This window comes from Anoplolepis gracilipes, chromosome 6 (genome assembly GCF_047496725.1).
Source record: "Anoplolepis gracilipes chromosome 6, ASM4749672v1, whole genome shotgun sequence".
NCBI lineage: Eukaryota > Metazoa > Arthropoda > Insecta > Hymenoptera > Formicidae > Anoplolepis > Anoplolepis gracilipes.
Genome location: NC_132975.1, coordinates 8,791,862 through 8,815,764, shown reverse-complemented (window position 1 = coordinate 8,815,764; position 23,903 = coordinate 8,791,862). Strand labels below are relative to the sequence as shown.

The window sequence follows — 23,903 nt, the reverse complement described above, 5'->3', positions numbered from 1 at the left end:
GTTCACATTACACATTTTTAAAGTCACAGATCATAAAACAGTATGACTTATGAAATCTTTACACTCTTTAACAAAATCCCTAAACGAAAAGAACTTAACTAAGAAATAAATTGCAAAATACATAGAAAGTATTTTACAATTATTAGTTAAATTAAAAAATAATATGTAATATAATATTTTTTGTGCAAAATATGAATGTTTATATTTAAAATTAAAACAAATATATTTTGTTAAATGTTTATATATATAAACATTTATATATATATTTGCACAAAAAATATTTAAATTAAAAGAGATTATACACATTATTTTTTAATTTAACTAATAATTGTAAAATATTTTCTATATATGTATATATCAAATATATTTGCAATTTTAAAAAAATCATGATTTTTCTATTTTAATAGATATCGTCGAATTTGTGGACGCATCTTGTCAAACGATCGACTGTCTTGCTCAAGCCTGTTAACAAAGAACCAGTCATGACGATTACCTGTCGAATGCTATTGTAAAATGCGACATCCATAACCGTCCTTCGAGGTGGTCGGGACCTTCGATAAAAGTTCAGTCACGCTGTGATTTATTAATTATAAAGCATTGTGATCCGCGCGAAGCCGCATAGTTGCGGTTTCACGGTGATAAAGCAGCACGCGGCGCTAAAGATTTCTACCTCGAAAATGGACTGCCGCTTGATCGCCGATAAACGCCTTCGCGATTTATTTAACACAACGGTTTTCAATTGATGGGTTAATGCGGAACACAACTTTCTTTTATTACTCTCCTGCTTCCCACACACACACACACACACTCACATATCGTTAATTAAAATTCCAATCTTAAATCTCAAAATCCTAAAAATCAAATTAAAATTATTTATTGAAAATATTAGATTAAAATACTAGGTTAAAATTAGTTATTGAAAATATTAGAATATAACCAAGAAAAAAGGTAATACCTTTATGTAATAATAAAATTTGAAATAGAAAGATCTTGAAATAGTAAATGATTGTAAATTATTATTGCGTAAAAATAAATAATCGTAAGAATAATTAGATAAAATAGAATGAGAGAAAAAAATCATATTTTGTTTCCATTGTAAGGCTACAAATTGTACATTAAATTAAGTTACATTAAGAATACAAAGAATAATCAGGTTTGAAATTAAGATGACATTAAGAAAGTTCAGCCTACAAAAAATTTTAGGTGATAAAACAAGCAAGAGACATCCCATGATACTTCATTGCCTCGGGCCCAGATTGCAGCCCGTATGTTTGGTCCAATAGCCCCTTAACTGGTTATATCATAGTCTTTTGGACCGTTTCTCATCCCAACATCCGTCAACATTTACATACTGAACGCGCGTACAAACAATAACTCATGATATAATGTGATAACTCCATATAGGTACGTGTATAAACAGACAGTAAGTTGTTAAATTGTATTAATCTTTGTTATATCATAATTTAAATTAAAAATATTCTCTTTAGTTGTATCATAATATTATAATATATATAATTTCACAAACTCTAAATTAATTAATTTAATACATATTTATAATTATAGTCGCGGAGATAATGAAAACTTTTTTATCTTTTCAATCTCTGCCTTTACAAATGCTTGCTAAGCGTTGTATAATTTAATTTCATGAATTGTACATTAACTTTCATTTAATTAAAGAGAAGCAAGTATAATTTTAAGATAAATTTTGAATCGTCCATCATGTAGGATGATATTTATTGCAGTCTGAAATTATTTATTGACATCTATATTTGCAAGGAAACTTTTCCTTTCATCATTAAGTCATCGACGAGAACAACTTTTGATTTTCATATCGACAAATGGTGTTGGACCTTTCGCCACGCGGAAAATTGAAACCGCAACGTCATAAAGCCGCTCGTTCAAACGAACAAATATAGTGAAACTTAAAGAAAAACTGACTTCTTAAGACTTCCATTAACCTCCTTGAGAGAAATCCACGCGATCGTTTGCCGGTAATATTTCAAACGAGTTTGTTATTATAATTTTTCGAAAGCTATACATACATCTAGGTTACTGCATAATGATTTGAAAATATCACATGAGATTAAAACGTAGTCACTGATTACTCGTTAATTTACACGTTTTAACTCACAATCAGTATAATAATTTACACACGAGTCAATTTATATAATTAATCATGATCGACTGAGAGAATTAAATTAATCGCTCGGAACAACAGTAATTTAATAATGGTTTAATTAATTTGTTAAACTAGAAGAACATTTATTAAATTTAAATAGAAATTGAATGATATGAAGCATGATTTCGTTATTATTGTTTTGAACTAGAGATTTGTACTATTAATTATGAATAACTGTATTGTAGCGTTAATTATTAATATTGACGGATAAAATTTGTATATATATTTAATTCCTTTTTTTATTAAAATATCTAGTCCTAAAATATCCCGTCATTTTAGCTGTAAACTCTTCATATTATTTACAAGCGTCGTTTACAACTCCAAAAAGAAACATCGCGCGATTAATTGATTAATTGCCGGTTTTTAATCTTGTTAGTGGCGCGATCTTCGGAGAGATTTAAGCCTCTAAAAAGCCGTGATTTCGCGTATCTACGAAGAAAAATGGGTACGCTTGTTCCTTGGATCGCGCCCAATTCTTTCTTTTTTTCGGCGATGCACGATTCTGCTCAACGCTTCGTCGAATTATACACCGTGACCTATAATTTGGACACTATTTCACATGCCGTAAGCATGCAATCACGAAAAGGTGTTCCCTTTTGTAAGTGGTTCCACCTAGATGAAGAATTTATCGGCTAACAGCCCTTCTTTCAGATTATAATATACGCTGCACATATGATCCGATCGAAGATCACGTTATAATACACCGATACGAAACGATTTAATATTTTCCTTTTGATTCGACAGTATTATAAAAAAATCTTTCTTGATCTTTTCATATTGAGAAATTATTACATAAATTGTGCAAAGATCGCAATTGACGTTTTTTTTATTAGTTTTTATTAATTTGATATTTAAAAAAATTTCTGTGTGATTTAATTTATTTAAAATATTATATAAAAGAAAGAAAGAGTACACTCTGTGTATGTGTGTGTGTGTGTGAGGAATTATTTTAATTTCTATTTAATTTAATTTTTATTTTAATTTTCTTTGTTAGTGTAAAGTGATGAAATAGTTTTATAAATATAAGTTAATTATAATTAATATATAATCTTTTTAATAGTTATTTAACTTAAAAATATAAACCGTATTTGTTGGATTCGTATATTCGATATCCTTGCATAAATGTATATGTCACTGAGTAAATTCTCGGAAGGAGGATGAGACAGTCCAGGAAATGTGAGATCTCGAATGCGGGAGACCGGAAGAAACGCAATAACATCCAAGAGATTTGATTTATTTGAAAGGAAACGAATTTCTAGAGTGCGTCGTGTGTGTTCGAGGAACAAATATCCGGCCACTCGAATAGCAAATCAATCGGAACAAAGATTGGACATATGCATTTGATTATATTTCGTCCTTCTAAGCAATTCTCAACACATTCTTCGGTTATATATATTCAAATTGATATTTCTTAAGTAAATAGTATACAAAATAGTTAAGACAATTTGCACCTAATAATATCATTTAAAAACAATTTTAATTTGCATAGTGTAGCTGCAAAATTGTAATTTTCTACATATTATGCAATAACGCAGTAAATTAAAGATGATCAAAATAGAAATAGAGATTATGTTGATATTTAATAATTTTATATCTATTAAAATTGCAATAATTGAATTACAGTTTAAAGTTTGATAATATAGCATACACACACATCACAAATTTTAAATTACAAAATATCTATATTTCCGAATTATGTAAACATTTATTTTGTCTTAATCGAAAGTAACTGCTATTTAGTTACGTAATATTTTTTAATTAATTCTGAGTACATTTTTACTTTTTTTGCGACAAAAATGTACCATTAAGTTCATTTTGCAGCAACCTCTGCAAATCGAGATCGTAAATTCGAAAAAAAAATCGAGAATCTTCATTAGCCGGCGATTTTCTGCGCAAACGATTATTTGGAAAGCATCGATTAACGTACTGATCGTTCAGATTGGTTCACGGAAACAGGAAGTCCTCCCAAAAAAGAAGACAGAATTAGACCTCACATGTCGAAGATGAAACGCGTTCATCAAGTTCCTTGGATCTCGCCGACAAAAGTGCGCCCATCGCGCTTCATCATAAAAAAGAATAATCAAACTCGTATTGAAGCACGCAACTTATAATACAAATATGACAATTTATAATGTTATCTAATAAATAGACATAGATAAATGCTTTACATGGATATTTAAACGTATATATTTAATATATTTATATTTATAATTTATAAAATACAAAATATATTTTAAAATGTTTTTTTTATATTACTCATATGTATCATTTTCATTTTTACAGTGCAATATAAAGAGATACTTGTCACCTTCATGTAAAAATAAACTCAATTAATGCAACGGCAATTTTTACACGTGTCTCGCGCTAAATACTTCCACGTATTGTTAAATCCAATTCGCCTGGTCAATCAACGGGAGCAAAAAAAAGGTACGCAAAAGGGACGACCGGAAATTCGACGCACGCGGCGAATTGTCGCTTGTTAATTGTATCGCGAACCTACAAGGTGCGCCGGGGTGCGACGATAAATCGATATTGAAATTTCGACATTAGCCGGACACATATATTGCACGTACATATACATATTTTATATTGTCGACAACCTACAAAATGCACGCGTGGCCGTGAGGGTGCAGATTGAGGCATAATGCAGTCGATCGAGAAAGCGAGAGGGAAACTTGCAAGATTGGACGCGATGTTTGTTCCACTTGGTCTCGAAATGAATTTATGGACCCGTAATCAGCCAATTGAGATGGGTACTTGTTGCGATCGGTCTGACCGAAACCTTGTGGCAAAGCGTTGCACTCGTTTCACGTTAAGAGTTATACTGTATGCACTACTGCATGTTATATCGGACGTTACAAAATTATGCGGAAATGAACGTACGATCCTTCCAGTCAATAAATATTAGACCTGCTTGATCTATTATGTTCTAGCATTTAATAATTCACATTTCAAATAAAATACGTTCATAATTTCGCTATACAAAATTGAAATTTTCTTATTAGGGGAAAGAGACTTTATAAGTATTACAACATATGTAAATGCAAATTATGCATTTTTTAAATTGCAAAGAGTAATAAATTTTAAAAAATTAAATGTAAAATCTAAAATGTTGGCTTGCACGAAATTGCAAAAATTTCTTAACCGTTACCGTTCTTTTATTTTTATATGTGAAAATGAATCAGACAGTGCGTAAAAAAATTTTAAATTTGCAACATCCTGTAGGGCGGATTTAACGTCGATGACGCAGAGAATATGCTGACGCACTCTCTGATACATACAATGTCAAGATTAGCTATAAGTTTGGTTAGAACCTTAAATGAGAAAGATTCGACTGTGTCTGTTTTATGTAAATGACCAGTTGAATCGACTCGCATCTGCAGATTATCATTTGAGATGTTTACATTATTGCATTTCTCTCATTTTACACATACGCTTTTCAACGCGATACATTATGGCAAATCTTTGAAATAAGCAGCTATTACCCAAGAGATTCATTTTAAAAGTCAATAGTGAGATATTTAAAAAAATAGCTTCTACTTAAAGGTAGCCAAGTTAATTATTTTAGATTAAAAATAATTATTTTAGATTCACAATATTTTGTAATTTTTAATGTTTTGATTACATACATGTATATGTTTTAATTACGAGAAAAGAGAATTAATTAGTTTAAGCACATAAAGTTTATAACATCTAGTTGTAACCCGAGGTTAACAAAGTTTTTTCTCAATATTAATATCGAGACATTTTTGTATAATTGTTTATGTCGTATTAATTTGTCAATATATATTGACTCAAATACACTAGACAATATTAATATAAAGAAAAATTTGTAGTAATCAATTTTATTTTGAAAGAAGAATATGAAACATAAATTATTATTCATTTTCATTCTCTGAGTATATTTTCAATACCACTTGCATTTTTATTAAACATGTTCGCCTCTGTAAGCTGTATTATTATACGGCTAATTTTATTGTCAATAAAACGATGCATTTAAGAATTAAATTGCATACGACGTAAATATAAATCTGACAAATATGCATTTATAATGTTACACGCTAAATATGTATTTATATTATCTGAATATGGTTAAGTGGATTTATGAATTGATCATGGTGTTGGTTTTTTTGAAATATGAGCCATTCACTCTCGGTAACAATTTTTTTAGTACGTCTCGATAATGTTGTACATACACTAACCCAAGTAACGACGATTCCTCTGAAGGTTTTTCTAATAATAGCGCGTATCAGCGTGCTGAACACTGATTAAAAAAAATCATCGCTGTGTGCCAGTCAGGATGTCCCATTAACAAATTAGCACGACACACTATAGATAAGTATCGTTACGACCCATGTCTTATCTATATTTGTTTGGCCATAAAACCAACATTATACCAAATCTTCCAAAAATAGTTATATAACATCAGAATAATGAAAATTTATGTTTAAAAACATATTAAAAGAAAATAAAAATGTATTTTTTGCAATAGATGTTTGTTAAATATAAGACCTATAAATTAAGATTGTAAAATAAATCAATATATTGATTATTTATAAGTTGTTGAAAGAAGTGACATTTTTTAATTACTTTGACATCTTTCAAAGTCATTTCGATTTATTCTAATTACAGAGTGTCAAGTTTCAAGTACTAGATTTGTAAATGTAATTTAAAAAACTGAATAATTTTCATAAGATAATTTTTCACTTGTGTAAAATTTTCATTTCTTTATTATTAAAAATAGCCAGACTTTAAGCACTTAAGAGTTTCACAATAATTACACAAAATTTCTATGTGTAAAAATTATTGGAACATTAATTAAATATTAAATTAAATTGCCAAATTAAACGCTCGATATTTCGATAGTTCTATTGATTAATGAAATTTCCTGTTATTCTGCAATTATTTCTAATTTTCAGAAAAGGAGAGAGAGAGAGAGAGAGAGAGAGTGTGTGTGTGTGTGTGTGTGTGTGTGTGTGTGTGTGTGTGTGTGTGTGTGTTGTATATATAAAAATTAGAATATTTATTAAATAAATAAATAAATAAATATATAGATTCCGAAATGCCAAATATATAAATACGAGATATCGGTCATATTTCGATAATTTTATGACTTTAATGAGATTTCATGTCAGTTTATAATCACATTTAATTTCCAGTGGGTTCTATAAATAAAAATTATTAAAATATTTATTAAACAAATTGGATTGATCGAGATGCCAAACGTACAAGTACTGACTGTAAGATGAGACGATGATCATATTTCGATTGTTCTATCGACTTTAAATGAGATTTTGTGTTATTTTTTTTGTATAATTTTGCAATCATTTATACTTTCTGAACAAAGTTCTAGGTATGCGTAAAAATTATTAAATTATTAAAATATTTATTAAATAAATTAGATCGAGACGCCGATATAACAAAATCTGGCAAAAATGTTAAAAAAATCGTCGAACAAAGTAAGATGCAGCGTGAAGCTGGTGTTTTTCCAGGCCATTCTTTTAATGGCTAACTATTTGTTTAATGTTTAATCTATCAAAAATTCAGCTATTAAAAAAAAGCCAAAACTCTCAACTCAACTAATGAGTTTCCATGAGGTAAGACGCCAGTTTCACATACACTCAAATAGAATTGTACAAAATATACTGTACAAAAAAAATAAATAAATAACTGCGACAAAAAAATATTAATTTTGCAAATAATATGTAATAAATTATTTAAGTGCTTCCACAAAGCCCACTGCCATCTCATGTCTGCTCATTTTCTTCTAATCCTTCGTTGATGCACAAAACACGACATTTTGCACGATACTTCCGATTCCGATACTACTAATAAAATCTATGGTCGGTCAAGCAAATGACCGCCGAAATATGCGCAAAAACAACAGCGTAAGCAAATGCGCAAAAAAAACATGGCAACAAAACGACGAAGTTGCAGGCTCGAACGATCTCGAAGCTCTCGAAACGTCACTAGTTGCGACAAATGTATGCACAACAAATCTGTCTCAAGACATATGTAAAAGCAGGAATAACGTCTTCCGTACATATGCACAATTAATTTATTAGACAAACAAAGATAAACAAAGAACGTCTCACCTCATATGTCTATATCTCGAACTATTTAATTTGTTTAATTAATGAGCTAATAATTTTTACACACAAAACTTTTTATAAAACTATTGTAGAATTTTCAAGCATTTAAAGTCTGATAAGACATACTAAAAAGTAAGTAAATAAGTAAAGTAAGATGCAGCGTAAACTTAGCATCTCAATTTGTTCCGAATTATTTTTCGCTTGTTTACTTAATAGCTGGAATATTTATTTAGTCTCATCAAATTTAAACTATTTGTTTAATCTTATCAAGAATTCTATAATTTAAAAATAAAGCCACAACTTTCAATAATTAATAAATTTCCACGAAGTAGACGCCAGTTTCATATACACAGCTGACTGTTTACATTTACAATATGGGAGCAAAAATATCAAAAAAAGTATTTTCCAAAAAATTCCTAATAAAATTCTACAAGACTTCCCTGATTTTTCCAAATAGAAAAGAAATCCTGATTTTCCATATTTTTCTAAGGAGTAAATATTGTGAATTAATTGTGATGTAATTAAGATATTACAATAAATAAAAATTCACGAATCACTCTTATGATAAAAACTAAAATTAAGCTCTGTGTGTGTGCGTGTCTTATGAAATATATTATATAAGCTACAGTGGTACAAAATGTGATTTATTTTAAATGAACAGACATTTATTGTAATTCACGCAACAAGTAAAACATGAGCAGTTAGCAACAGCAAATAGTTTCTATCTGTAATTTATTTTATCAGACGAATTATGTTTCTTGTAGTAAAAACTTTTGATAAATTATATTGCATTAGTTTGCACATACAGGATACACATTACGTTTATTACACTCATTTAAGATTTGCGTGCCGAATGGCTTCCTCTTACTTTATGCATGCGTTTTAAAGTACAGGAATCAATATCCTTTAGTGGATGTCGGTTACTATCCACTTATACGTAAATGCGACCAAGATTCTGTTACAGAACAAGTTCTCGAGATGCGATAAAACGCAAAACTCGATTATTCAATTAAAAATTAAAAATCAAAATAAAATTATATTTGTTGAACTATAATAAAGGAATAATATTTTTAAATCTCTCGTATGTTATTTCTCATATAATTAAGAAATGTGTGTGTGTGTGTGTGTGTGTGTGTGTGTGTGTGTGTGTGTGTATGTGTGTGTATGAATCTGAATTATTAACAAATTCTGAAAAGTATTTATTTTACTCTGATTTTATATTTTTGCGATAATTGCAATCGAATATATTTGAAAATATGTATATAATATATTATATGATATATATAATATATGTATAATATGATATCCATATATTTGACAATGTCTTTTTATTTCTCGCTATTCAATCGTGATAAGCGTCGCGAGTTTATACCGCGGGCAACGTAATCACTGTTATTTCATCGTAAACAGTAATGCTCCGGCTTAAAGCCGCTCTACTTATATACATTATCTCTTGGTAAGAGCAATACACAGAGAGAATAAAAGAGAGAGAGGAAAAGAGGAAGAGAGAGAGAGCCGATCCCCGGGCAATCATTGTTTTCAAGCGTCATTATAAAATTGCTTTGGTAAATGAAATGCACGGTTATGCGCGCATACGCTTAAATTGAGATTTATTGGAAAATCGAAAATACGTTTTTCCGCCCTCTCTTACATCTCCTATCTATAGTAACAGGTCCAGCCGATGTTCCGGTGCATCGAGCTGTATTGCCCACGCGGTGCATCGGGTTACATGAGGCGGCTGAGTGTATGCAATTACGTCGGTAGATTCGAAGGAGATTCAAGGAATCGTTTTACCGAAAGTCAAAATTACTCCGATTTCTGCCTGCGCGTCTTCTCTTTCATCATTTACCATGTGTCAAAAAAAGCGCGTACAAATCAAAGATTTAAAATAAAAAAGATATTATATAATTTACTGAAAGAATGTGTGTAATATATTTCTGATAAAAACATTTTTTTTTCTATTTCTATTTTATCAGGAGATTTTTATAGCCTTGCATATATATACATACACAATTTAGAAACTTTTGTACTACATATAATATTTTTGTATGTATTATGCGATGAAATTTCTGTAATAATTTAATTTCGCACGATTTAATTAATAATGCGGCAGATACGTCTTGCAATTCGAATCCAAATGATTGATGATTTTATAATCTGCTGCAATAATTTTACTCATGTACGGTGCCGATCATCACACACATTCATATACGCACACAAATTATCTTTGGACAATAAATTAACTAAATTGCACCACTATCTGCGAGGTATCGCAAGATCGAGATCAAGAAAGTGATCGATCGCGACGCAACGAAGGGCGATTCCGGGTCACTCTTTATCATCGATATATCTCTGAACTCGCCGACTCCACGATCAATCGATCAAGCAGCGGGTGCCTTCAATTAGTCGGCCGAACTAATTAATTTGGCTCAATTGCGATTTACATAATTAGATACGCCGAATGCGCTCTTCAACTCTCTCAGAAGCGTCGTAATTGCCGCGTCGAATGTGCACGCTTATGCAGGTTGCAACTACGAATGATTACTGAGAGATGCTTGCTACCTTCCCGCTTCTGGCAGCATGAAACTACTCGATGACTACATCAAAGTGTGCTGATTGAAACGCACGGAACTACTGTACATACCACGCATCTATAATAAGACGATGCGGTTAACTTCAATGAATCGACAGAGTAATCCTTGCAAGTGTACCGCCGATATTTCATAGACTGCATACATTCCATACTTACGATATATATACTATAAACATATATAATAATTGTAATGACTATAAATTTCTGCAAGTTATATAGCAAGTTATATAACTATGGCTTTTCTTTCTTTAATGAATTAAAATTAATAATTTAAAATAGAATTTAAAAATCCAATGTTTAAAATTGATAAGTTGCAAAATAAGATAACGGTTGGCAAATTTATATATATAAGAAGAAATGCTCTTAATTATATATCTGAAGAAATGTTTAAAAGAAGTTCGAAAATACACGCACACATACACACACATATATATTTATAATATACATATATTTCACTATTTTTTTCTACACATTTATTGAAAAGAAGAAAAAGAAAGCAAACGTTAAAGATTATATCTAAACGTACAGATCTAATTCTCGTCTCCTGTCAATTTTCTTGAAATAGTACTCATGGTCAGTTTGTCACAAAACACGAATGTTCGAGAGCTTATCCACTGAGAGACAACAATTCTTACAACGTGAGCTGTCTGTTTAGAGTCAGATTTCTGTGGCTAATTTTTTTGACATATCTCTAAGGATTTCGATGATATTCAACGAGACAAAAAAACATAGCGAACTCTTTGCATTGCGTATGGTCGATCGTGAAAAACGTGACTGATATGGAACTTTTCAAAATATACTTCAGCAGTATATACTTCCGCATAAAGTGCTTTTCATACTGACAATGCGACGCTGTCGATACAATGAGATCGATACACATTGTGTTTAAACGCCAAGGGGGCGGATGTTGCATCATATATAAGTCGCGGCATTAAAATGTTTGTAAGGCTTCAAGAAAAATATAGCAAAATGCGAAAGGTCGGTCAATTCACAGGCGTGCTTAAATTGTATATGATATATATTGAGATTGTATTGTACATGTAGCCGCTAAATTCTTTTATAAATAGAATAATAAAAAAATGACTCTTTTATGATAATGAGATTAATAAAAATCTCATTATTAATTAATAAAAATATTAAAGTAAACGACAAAGAGGTTTATGCTTTCACAAAACAAATAGTTAAAAAAAGTCTGTCTTAAATTTTCTGAATTTTTTTTTAATTAAAAAGGATGTTCAATCGTTAGTATACACATTATTTAAAACTGGCTGTAAAAAACTTAAAAAACTTAAAAAAATATTTTAAAAAGAATCACGTAAAATAATCACAATTAATTGTAAAAGAATTCAAGAGATGTATGACATTATTTTTAACTATATTTTTCTTTTTTAATTCATCCTTATTTTAATTTTATTTTAAGGAATACTTTCGATGATGCTAAATGATTTATAATCTGAGCGCACACATACATATACTTCCACTCACAAATGCACACACTCACACGCAGAAAATTCAGGATAATTCTCAGATTTTTACACATTCTATTTGCATTAAAAATTTTTATGTTTAATGGATCTTTTTCTCTTGCAAAATTTTTAAAATATATATAAAGAAAAATTTATATAATATTGTATAAATATTAGCATGTCATTCTGCATTCTAAAATCTTCTAGATTTAGTCGGACTATAAGCAACTAAAGTCGCAGTATACCAATATTTTTTGGTACCGCACGTATTTTTATCGCTCGGCTGGGAGCACAATGAAATATCGACGACGTAACATAAGCATGCACATAAGTTACTGCGTATGCTTTGGCGGTAATCGCGAGCCCCGTGGTCATAAGAAGAATTATTTGACAAGTAAATTGTCGCTAAGAGATGCGCGTGTCACGGTCGAGGGCTGCATCATGGCTATTTTGAGATTTGGCTGACGAGAAAAAGTAATGTTTTACATTCACAATCAGTCTAAATCAAACGTAAAAAATTTATTTCTTATTAAATCTTTTTCGCTAAATTGTATTATACTAAACAGTCCAGACTAATCACAACATAAAACAAAAATATTAACTCTCCCTAAATATATATTAAAAATAACTCTTCTGTGTTTTTATTAAATAAGAACAAAAACATTATATATATATATATATATATATATATATATATATATATAATTATATATATATAATAAAAGAATAATTAAAGTAGAACAATTTTAAATTTATAGATTTTTTCTTTCTATATTCATTTAATAAATTGCAAAAATTAAATTCATATAGAAAGCGCGTGCAAAGCGCGCATTGTTTGCTAATGCAAAAAAAAATATGCACACGCGCGAGTCGATCGATAATAAGCCGGCGCTACGACACGCTCGTGTTGAATCGATGGACGATTGAGCGCGATTCTATGGGATGGGAGTGCCGGTTCGGAACTTATAACGGAAAAGGCGCATCCTGTATCTTGTCAACTGACAGTTGACAATCTACCGGGTGCCTGATACACTTTCCTCGTCGTGTAAATTAACCAATTCACGATTTTTTAAATTTAATACACATAGCAGTAGAGAACACTTTGATTTTAATCTGTATATTTCTTACATCAGCGTATATAGTGTCTACATAATTTCTATTAACTCATTTAAATATATTTATTAATAATTTTATAAAATGATTTATATTTTAATATATTTTTTATAATATATAATTTTAATATTGTTTTTATCTTATAATATTGTATTGCAAAATGCGCGCCTCGCATTTTTTGGCTTCGCTATTTGCTTTTCTACAAGTAATTTCTTTGACGTTTTAATACAATTTCTTGAAAAACAACAAGAAGGTTCAGTTTGAATTATGAATTGTTATACACGCGAACATGTTCTGAAAATTATTATTATTGAATTTAAAAACTATTGTGTGCGTATGGATTGACGAGCTTAATGTTCTAGTACTTTAACATTTATTACAAATATTTATCACAAATATTTGTTTAATTATTCATAATTAATAATCAACTTATCAATTGAGCAAACATTTTGTATAGAAAAGCAAAATATATTTTATCTACAAATTATAATAACTAAATTAAACATATATAATGCGCACAATATGTATAGAAATAATCGTCTTTTGATTTTGTAAAAAAATTATGTATTCTTTATTCCAACAAAAAATTAACAAGACATATAGGCACGCTTTTTATTCCATATTAATAACAGCCGTCTTTTTCTTGGATTTTTCTATCTATGTTCGTATAATTAATGAGAGAAATAATTAAAAAAGGAAGAAGTTCTCTTTGCTTTAGTACCTTTTGCACAGTACTTTTACAGATTGTTGGAGATGTTCTCAATGTTCTAATAAAAGCGGATATTAATCAACTCAGTGATATTTCAATTTCGCAATGCAATATTATTAAATAAAAGCTAATATTATAATATATGTTTCAATTTTTCAATAATTAAGTAAAATAATACAATTTTTATAATTGATAATGTTAAAATATTATATATATAATGTATATAATATTATTAAAAATATTAAAAATTTAATTGCGTAAATTATGAAATTATTAGTAAATATATTTAAATAGAAAAATAAAAGATTATATAGAAATCTTACATGCGAATTTAAATATTACATACACCTTAAAGCCAATCTGCTCTTAATTCAATTATATATTAAATAAAAAAATCCGCAGGTTGCTAATTTCATTTTAAATGACATTAATTCCACGCTGCACCGTATTTAATCGAAATGGTAATAAGATGCTATAATATATTCGGTGATACATATGCGTGTTTCGAAGAACGACCGCGTGCACGTTCCACATGATATATCAAATAGGTCATAGCCCTATTACGGTATAAATAAAAAATTTATCCACCCATGGGATATAAGTTCGTTCTAACAATATCTAAATGCGCCCTCTGAAAGGTAAGCACATGCATTATTTTCCTGTGTAACCAAATCCCGGTTATATCGTATTAACTTGCTCATTAAATTGATTATAAATAGTAGAGATAGTATCACATTACATAATTCATGATAATCATACGATAGTATTTTCTATTAACATAACAACATTGAAATCTTAAAAATATACATTTGAGTAAAACAAAAATTTGTTATTAAATGGGTAGAAAATTATAAATACTTTAAAGTATTTATATTAAAAATTAAAATTAAAAATGATTTGTTCTGTAATTTTTATTAAAGACATTTTAGATAAACTTTAAAGAAAATAATAAAAATAGTTTTTAATTTATATTATTATCAATATTATTTAACTATATTATCTTTCTCTTTAGCATTATTCGCGCATCAAAATCATGTTGGGACAAAGAACCCATATAGTCTCAAGATCAGACAACCATTGCAAGATGGTGATGTCATGAATGTTCATATATTTGACGAATGTGTATGCGTTTGTCTGTTCCACCCGACATGTTAAAGGGGTCATAGCAGTTCGATTACTATCGACATAAAGGCGAGAGCAATCCTTCCATAGGGTAGATCGGCACCATAAGACGTATTAGATAAAAGAAAAAATCTCTCCAAGCAGAAGATACACAACAATACATGACAAAAAGAAACTGAGAGAGAAACTTTATACATGATTGAGACTTATTGTTGTTAATTTAGTCGCGCATTTCTACTGTGCACTAAAGAGACAAGTATTTTCAAATTATTCGAATTCTAAATAATATAAAAGATGAAGAAACGAGAAAAAGACCTGAAGAATTTTTTTATATAAATATCTTTTTATATAGATCTTTTATCTATTATTTAAGATTAATATCGCATAGAATATATTAATAAATATGACTGATAGAAGATATTTTATATGCTATTATATTTTAATTAAAAACTCGAGTTTATTATTAAATGATTTTATTATTAAAATCAACTTTAATTTTTAGAATGTAATTTATATAAAAACTAATCTTAAAAATAAATTTTTACTAGTTACACAATAAAATATTATAACTTTGATTAAAATTTATATAATAAAATAAAAATTAAATTATTTAGAAAAAATTGTTTTTTCACAAATATATTCTAAAACATTGTTCCAAACATAACAATCATAAAAATTTGCTTAATGGACTTAAAGTTAAATCTCTATTACTTTTAAACCAAAAACAAGCAAAAAATACTTAAAAGAGATTCTTTAAATCTCTTTTAGATTTTTATTATTATCAATTTTTATATTTCTGATATTTTGAATATGCGCTGTCTATTATTTCTCCAATTATTTACACAATTTCTTTGTACCCTTAGCTCTGAGAAATTTTTTCTTAGTAAACCGATTGCTTAATCAATTGATAAAAAGATTATTGAATATATATTCTTAAATTGTATATATGTACATAATTTCTATATTATAAAATTTTTTTTATATTAAAATTTATATTATTTATTATATTTATATTATTATATTATATTTATATTATAATATATTAAAATTAATATTTTTATATAATAAAATGTAATAAGATTTTAAATAAGAATAATAAATTTGAATAAGTGTCTTTTTTTTAAGATTGTTTAAGCTATCGGTGTTTTATATGTTTCTAATTTTAACATGACATAAAATTTTCTAAATATACATACATACCTATTTATCATGTAGCGATGTTTCTCGTTTGCTTTTCTATTCATTGTCAGAAATTTGTCGGATGCGTGTACCTTTCATGCTTGTGCTCTATTGTCGATCGGCCGAGGTCATCGTTGTCGTGTCACATTCTCAAGGGTTGTATTCTTAATACTGCTACGCCCTTTAGCAGCCTCCAGAGTATTGTAAACTCAAGAATAGGTTAATCAGTGAACACGATCTTCTCTGATAAATCGATTGAAGCCAGCCGGACAGGCATCCACAAAGTCTTTTAATGATCCGTAAATATTTGATGTGCCTGAAACGATAATGTCAATATGAATTCAAATTTAATAATTTATTCGAAAGATTTAATAATTTTATTAAGCTTACGATTAAAAAAGTTACGAAAGAAGCCATTGAGATAGTCTACTGAAGTAATGCCCTAAAGTTGCCGCCAATTTTATTCTAGGCTATCTTGTATTAGATATTAGATATTATAGAATTATCGTTACACTAATTCATGTTCACACGTTCAGTTTTGAAAAAGTTATGAGAATATAATGACAGATACCATTTAATACATACTTTTATACCGTAAGCTGTTTCAATAGATGATTAATTGAAATATCTCGACGACAATAATTAGAACCGCGAATTTTCATTCCGTTTTTATAGTAACTACATATTAACGCAGTCTTCAAACTTCGGAAATGTTCGGCAATTTTCGTCAGACGCACTTGATCACGTGATTATTACGTAATTGACTCATGCGCTTGTGTAGAATACGCAGACTTAACCTGCAATTTCGTACTCGACATTGTTTGAAATACATGCAATAATTTTCACAATATTGTGAATCTTGTTGGACCGTTGGTGTAAAAACATGATCGGCAAATTAATCTCTGGCATATTTCAATCTTTGCCGTACGTATATAAAATTTTATTTCTAGTTATGTGATAATGTGTATTTAATTTCATTCTCATATATATTAATATAGATAAAACAGAATCTTGAATAAAACATTAATTATTAATTAATACATTAATATTAAATGTTGTTAATATTTTTTTTAGACGAGTGGGAGTTTCAAGTCAGCTTTCTTCAACAGTGAGTGTGACACCTGTGCTATGGAATCCATGGAGTTTAACACTCGTTAGAAACAGAATGAGATATCATTTTCCCCATCCCAATGAACGTATGCGCCTCAAAAAACATGGCTGGTTTGCAAGAATGGCAACACCGTCTGGTAGAAAAATTCTCCAAAGAAGAATTTTAAAAGGCAGACATGTATTAAGTCATTAATAATTATAGTCATCTAATTAGCTGAATGTATGAAAATGTTAAGAAATAAATGCTTTTTTATCAATTCAAATTAAAATTCTTTTTATTATATTTGGCGAAACTCATGAACATCATAAAACGGTTCCATTATATATTACAGACAAGCTACCTTTATCTCATCTTCTACATTGTCGTAGTTAAATTCAGGTATGTGTTTGAACATAAGTTGTTTGCAAGTCCAATCGAAAGGATGCATCAAAGGTGCTTCTAGTACTATATCCTTTTTCTGTGTACCAAAAGAAGTTAAACATATACTTCTCAAATGGATATGAGTTGGAATAATTTCTTGTTGACTTTGTTTTATATCTAACAAATGCAGCAGTTGTCGATTTATTTGTGGCATATCCCAACAAGATTCAGCAAATGGATTGACTTTTATCCATGTACCCATAATTTCTTGAACTCGCGATCCATGATAATTATCCCCAAGAATTGGACTGTACAGCTTAGTAGAAGCAAATAATCTTATAGAGTGCCATTTTTTTACAGATGCTTCCACTTCTATTAAGGAACTCAAATTGTGTGTCGAATTTGATATAATTTTATAATTTATATTTAATATCTTGACCTCATTTCTTTTTACTGCATTATTAGGCCATTTTGTTAAAATAATAGGCTAAAATATATACATAATTAATTTAAATAGATATTAATTTGTACATTGAATGTATATATAAAGATAAATATACCTTTTTGGTTCCTAATGAAGATTTTTGTAGAGTAATTCCCAAATGATACTTTCCTTTGATCTCATTTGGAGTTCTGATTGTGACTGCCCAGTATTTTCTGTATTTGCCCATTTGAAATCGTCTTCTTGCCTTATCTATTTCCTTGCACACATTATTATTAATTCCAAAAACATAGAGGCCAGTCATATATCTATAAAAAAAATATAATAAAAATTATATACTAAGACAAAAAAAATAGGTATTTATATACTTTTCCGCTCCCATGCATGGTATCAAGGCTGGCACATCTAATTCTTTTACAAGATATGGCAAAACATCACTTATAGAATAATTAACATCGCCCACAATTTTGTGACAACTTGTTAAAGAAGTATTGTCATTATCTCTTGTCTTATTGAACAAAGATATGCCATATGGTTTGTTTATTGCAACTATTCCATCTGAAAGAAAATACTGTAGATTAATACAAAAATATAAAATATAATATATTGACATATCATTTTTAATATAATAAACTTATAATAATAAGCCATAACTAATTTATAAGTATTTCTTTACAGTTTAAAATTAATACAGTATTGAACAATATTACTTATTTTTTAAATTTGATAGTTGTATATTATATATTACTAAATTAGGAACTTATTTTATCTTGAAAAAGAGAGATTTAAAAATTAACATAATTTGAAAATATATATAAATAAAAAAGTAGAAAATCAAGGGAACACAAAAATGATAATCTTATCCTAAAAGATTAAAATTTCTATTAGAATAAAAATACTACATTTAATCAGTTTTAAATGTATGGAATGATAGTCTACCTGAATTATAAATAATATTCTTCAGCAAACTATTTGCAAATTCATTCTCTGATTTCCATGGATGAATTTGACGATATGGATGGATCACCTTCTTTTTGTCTGGTGTATATTCATCTCCCACAGTGCTGCATCTTTTATAATACGTGCAAAATGCTGTTGCAAACTCACCGTTTCGCACAGTTCTAAATAATGTCATTGCACTCATCTTTTTTCTGGCAAAATTTAAGATTACTCTTTTTTTTGCACAAATATTTACCCCTATATTAGAAGGTACACATTCTCCACTTTAAGGTTAAATCGATAAATGAATGAATGAAATCCAAATAACTGTTCGTGATAATTAAAAGGATTAAGTAATATGTATTACAAATCTGATTTATCTCATCATTTAAGAACAAACAATATTTTGGTTATTGTCTACAAGAAGCATTATATTATTTGAGGGTAATGTTGAGTGCATTTAAGTCAGTGATATTCAACATAATTTTCGAATCTGGCATCACTATTCATGATTCATGATTGGCGTAGCTTTTATTTGGATAGATGAAGAGTATATACCAATCACAAACAGTTGTTCACTGAGCGCTCACGAGCGATTATGCTGCTAGATGCATCCATAAGTTTCCTCTATATCATTCATTTAATCTATGGTTCTATGCACGTGTAAAGTGTAAAGCCCAAATGTCAGTTTATGCATAGAAATTGAATTTGAGCGGTCAAAGAGAGAGATTTCTTTTATTTTGGAATATATATGTATGTATGTATTACATAATAAATAAAATTATGTAAATTGTATATTTTTTATTTCTCTTCATACATTACGTTAATATCAATATAATTTACAAAGTCTGTAAAAATGAAATTATTATAATTTAATACATATTAGACATATCCATAAATTAAGAAATAAATAATTTTTCAATAATCTTTCTATTGCTTTATGAATGTGCTTAAAAAATATTTACATTATTATGTATGAAAATTATTTCTAAATGAAATTGTACATTAAATTTTAAACAGAGAAATAGATTTGATTAAATTATGAGTACACGAGAATTGAAATCAAAAGGATTTAAGCGTGCTGAAAGCAATTTGCTGAATAAACTCAGTACTACATTTTTGAAGAATTATCCACATCATGTAATGCCTGGTTATAACTTAAATAAGTCACCATGTATTGACGAATGGAATGAAGAAACTGCAATGGGACTCTATCAAGAATTTCCATATAGTTGTGATTTACCTAAACCGTTATTACCACCAGTAAGATTATCAAGAACAGGTAATAACAATACTAACAAGTACAAATTTATAATTTCTGAAATATTCTTAAAGTATAATTTTTTTATAACTTTATTCTATTCTTTTCAAAGATATTTTATAAATATCTTTTCAAAAATACTCTGTAATTATTTATTGCCTTTGTGTAATATTTTCTTCTCTCTTCTTTGTAATATTTTAACTTTCTTTTTTTCCAATTTTATTAAATATATTTTAGATATAAATATATTCTTTCTAAATTTGCAGTACTTAGTGAGGAAGATCCAGCTTTACAACTTGTTACTCTAAAAAATCATTTAAAAGAAGATATTAACAGAATAATGAGTTACTATGAAAAGCATAAGAAAGGTTTGTATATAAAAAAATTTTAATGATAATTTATATATATGTATATTTGTGTGATATTAATTTAAAATAAATAAAATTTATTTTTAATAGAGTTTGATGTACTATATAAAAGGAAAATAAAATGGAATAGAGGAAGTAGTGGATATAGTGCACAGATACCCAGATGTGTTGCAGATATAGCAGAATTGGTTGATATGGAGCCTGATTCTTATTTTGAAGGGGTATATTTAAGAAAAACTACCTTTTAAAAATCTTTATATACATTTATTTATATATTTATTTAACAAAATAAGTAAAATGCTTAGGAAAATAATTAGTTATTAGACAAATAACGATTAAATTATTAAATAAAAACAATTTGAAATAATACAATTAGTAGAAAGTAAATTTATTGACTTTATTACTAATAAGATCTTTTTTAGACTTATAACTGGTATTATACTGGTGGATCATTAAATCATGTTCAGTTAAATGGCTTGAATGTTCTGCTATTTCCATTCATGGGAGATTTAGGTATTAATAATTATTTAATTTATATTAAATAAATTAAATAATTGTTTTAGATATAAAACATATTTTTACATAATGTATATATAATATTTAATATAAATATATTTTAATCTCTGTTGCACATTGAAATATTTTAGTTGCTGCAAATATTATACCCATGGATGATTCCATATGGAAACCATTACTACAAAATTCAGCAAAGTGTAAATTAGATGGAGTATTATATGAAATTAGGACAAGTCAGAATAATAATATGTGTATGTTGATAATTATATAGCTAACACAATATAAAATATATATTAAATAATATATATTTTTTTATATAAACATATATATATATATATAAAATGTTATACTGATATAATAATATCATATTACAGGTAGAATTTTGGGAAGGCATAAAAATCAATGCACTATTTATACGCTTACAAATTCTGAGAATTATTTGTTGCTTAATGAAATTCATACGCAAGCGTCAAAAGCGCCATATGTCAGTGCTGATTTGAGTTTAACTAATGTCAATTATCATTGTACACTTAGTGCAGAAAGAATATTATCCTTATGGGATATAAATAATATGTGAGTATTTTTTATCTTTTTGACAATCTATTGTGTGTTCACAATATCAGTATTTTGTTTTTTCCAGGCATTCTATTAACAGTGGTTCTGTATTACAAAATAATACAACTTGTGATGCATGGGGATGTATAAGATTTCAGCAAATGGATCCAAACGTTTTGATTTACATGGACAGATGTTGCTTACATTATTTTGATATTAGAGTAAGAAATAGAAATATTTTAATATTAACTATTTATCATTTACATAACTAAACATAAATATTAAAAATTATCATTTATCAGAATTTTTTAGAATTTATTATTTATCTAATAATAGAAACATATTTATGTTTTTTAATGTTTATATATGTTAAGGGATTAATTACAATCTTATTGGAATTCCTCATAGGCTGCTTTTGATCGATCGTGTCTTACATTGTGTCCAAAATTTAATTTAGAAAATTGCGAGAATCTCTCGGTTGAAGCACCGAGCAAACACGATTATTGTCGATATGTGGGCAGTTATCATTCTCTCTTACTATGTGATAATCGTTCTCCAAAGCATTGTGTACAACAAAAGTGGACGCATCAGTTTAAGGATACTCCGCTATTGGCAGCAGCAAGCAACAAGTAAATAATATTTTTAATGGGAATTTCCTAAAATAATTATATATATATATATATAGTTATTGCATAATATTAATTATATTGGTCATTAATTGTAGCAATGATAAGGAAATAATTGTCTTATCAACTCAAAGAGCTGGCGAAAATGCAATAATTTTGAATACTTGGATGGACGAGGTGTCTCATTCCTTTAATTTGCCTTTTACACCTTCATGTATTATGGAAACGTTAAACGAATCTCAAATTCAAGGAATGTGCTTGAATCCATATTTACGAAGCAGATTTGAACTGTCTAACACTGGTAGCACATTAGTCACAAGTACAAAGAAAGGAGAACTGTTTTACTTCGTTCAAAACTCGATTGGTACAATTAATATATTTTCTTATATGAAATATTTTTATGATTTATTAATATCTTAGAGAACGTTGTTGGTGTTTAAACTTAAATATATGTGTCCACTCTTATTAGGTGATGTATTTTATCAATGTGTAACACACGAAAACACATTGGACAAATATTCTCCCATAAATGGTAAAGCTTGTTATGCATTAAATATGTGGGAGAAAGCTTTATCAGCTCAAGCTGAGCCGTTAGTACCTCTAGCACTTTCTAACAAATGTAGCATGGAACATATATATGAAAGTAAGAGACTATATCTTTTTATTTAAGTTTTCTCTCAATTGTTCCATGTAATATAAATTATGAAAATAATTTTACAGATTTCACGAATAAAAAGCTCAGTTTAAAATCTAATAAAGAGGATCCAGACGACTTTGAGCCAAGTTGGAAACAGTCGTTGGCTACATTAGGATCTTACATCGATCTACTAGCACCAGAACTTCTTTCAGTTTGGGAAATACGCGAAGAAGTACCAGTACCTAAGACTGCAGGATCTCATCAGAAGGTTTGGAATTGGTTGGAATCATCGACTTCGAATCATCCAATGACGCAATCACAAAACGATTCTGAATACATATCTACATTTATCAATACACAAGAATTAACTAGGATTTCTCAAGACCAAGATCTCATATGTATTGATGACGACAATGTGTTGCATTAAAAACTGTTGTTGAAACTAAAACTTAAAACAGTAAATAAAGGCACATTTAAATAATTTATCTAATAATTATGGATTAAAAGAGATGTTACATGAGAGCACAATGTACAATTAAACTATTATTTAAAGTTTATATTTTTGTATGTGCAAAATATAATATTAAAATAACGAATAAATTGCACGTATAAATACAATACAAAAAGATTTTATA

General features: G+C 28.4%; 3 protein-coding genes across 4 annotated transcripts; 2 read left to right on the top strand and 1 right to left on the bottom strand.

Annotated features, from left to right (window-relative positions):
• Positions 1-17,215: 17,215 nt before the first annotated feature.
• Positions 17,216-17,822, top strand: Mrpl34 (mitochondrial ribosomal protein L34). Its single transcript, XM_072894730.1, has 2 exons — positions 17,216-17,377; positions 17,528-17,822. Exons 1-2 carry the CDS (start codon positions 17,337-17,339, stop codon positions 17,754-17,756), a joined length of 270 nt encoding a protein of 89 aa, XP_072750831.1. The 5' UTR covers positions 17,216-17,336; the 3' UTR covers positions 17,757-17,822.
• Positions 17,823-19,786, bottom strand: LOC140667061 (pseudouridylate synthase RPUSD4, mitochondrial). Its single transcript, XM_072894729.1, has 4 exons — positions 19,306-19,786; positions 18,735-18,924; positions 18,485-18,674; positions 17,823-18,411 (listed from the first exon to the last, which is right to left on the bottom strand). Exons 1-4 carry the CDS (start codon positions 19,508-19,510, stop codon positions 17,890-17,892), a joined length of 1,107 nt encoding a protein of 368 aa, XP_072750830.1. The 5' UTR covers positions 19,511-19,786; the 3' UTR covers positions 17,823-17,889.
• A 140-nt stretch (positions 19,787-19,926) lies between these two features.
• On the top strand, positions 19,927-23,884 carry Taf1c-like (TATA box-binding protein-associated factor RNA polymerase I subunit C-like). Of its 2 annotated transcripts, none has more exons than XM_072893737.1 (12): positions 19,927-20,062; positions 20,326-20,587; positions 20,833-20,934; positions 21,025-21,155; positions 21,357-21,447; positions 21,582-21,701; positions 21,825-22,023; positions 22,091-22,226; positions 22,414-22,634; positions 22,730-22,995; positions 23,101-23,274; positions 23,352-23,884. In XM_072893737.1, exons 2-12 carry the CDS (start codon positions 20,347-20,349, stop codon positions 23,693-23,695), a joined length of 2,025 nt encoding a protein of 674 aa, XP_072749838.1. In that variant the 5' UTR covers positions 19,927-20,062; positions 20,326-20,346; the 3' UTR covers positions 23,696-23,884. The 2 variants fall into 2 exon arrangements, with proteins under 2 accessions (XP_072749838.1, XP_072749836.1); XM_072893735.1 differs by having other exon boundaries at positions 19,944-20,058.
• The last annotated feature ends 19 nt before the right edge of the window (positions 23,885-23,903 follow it).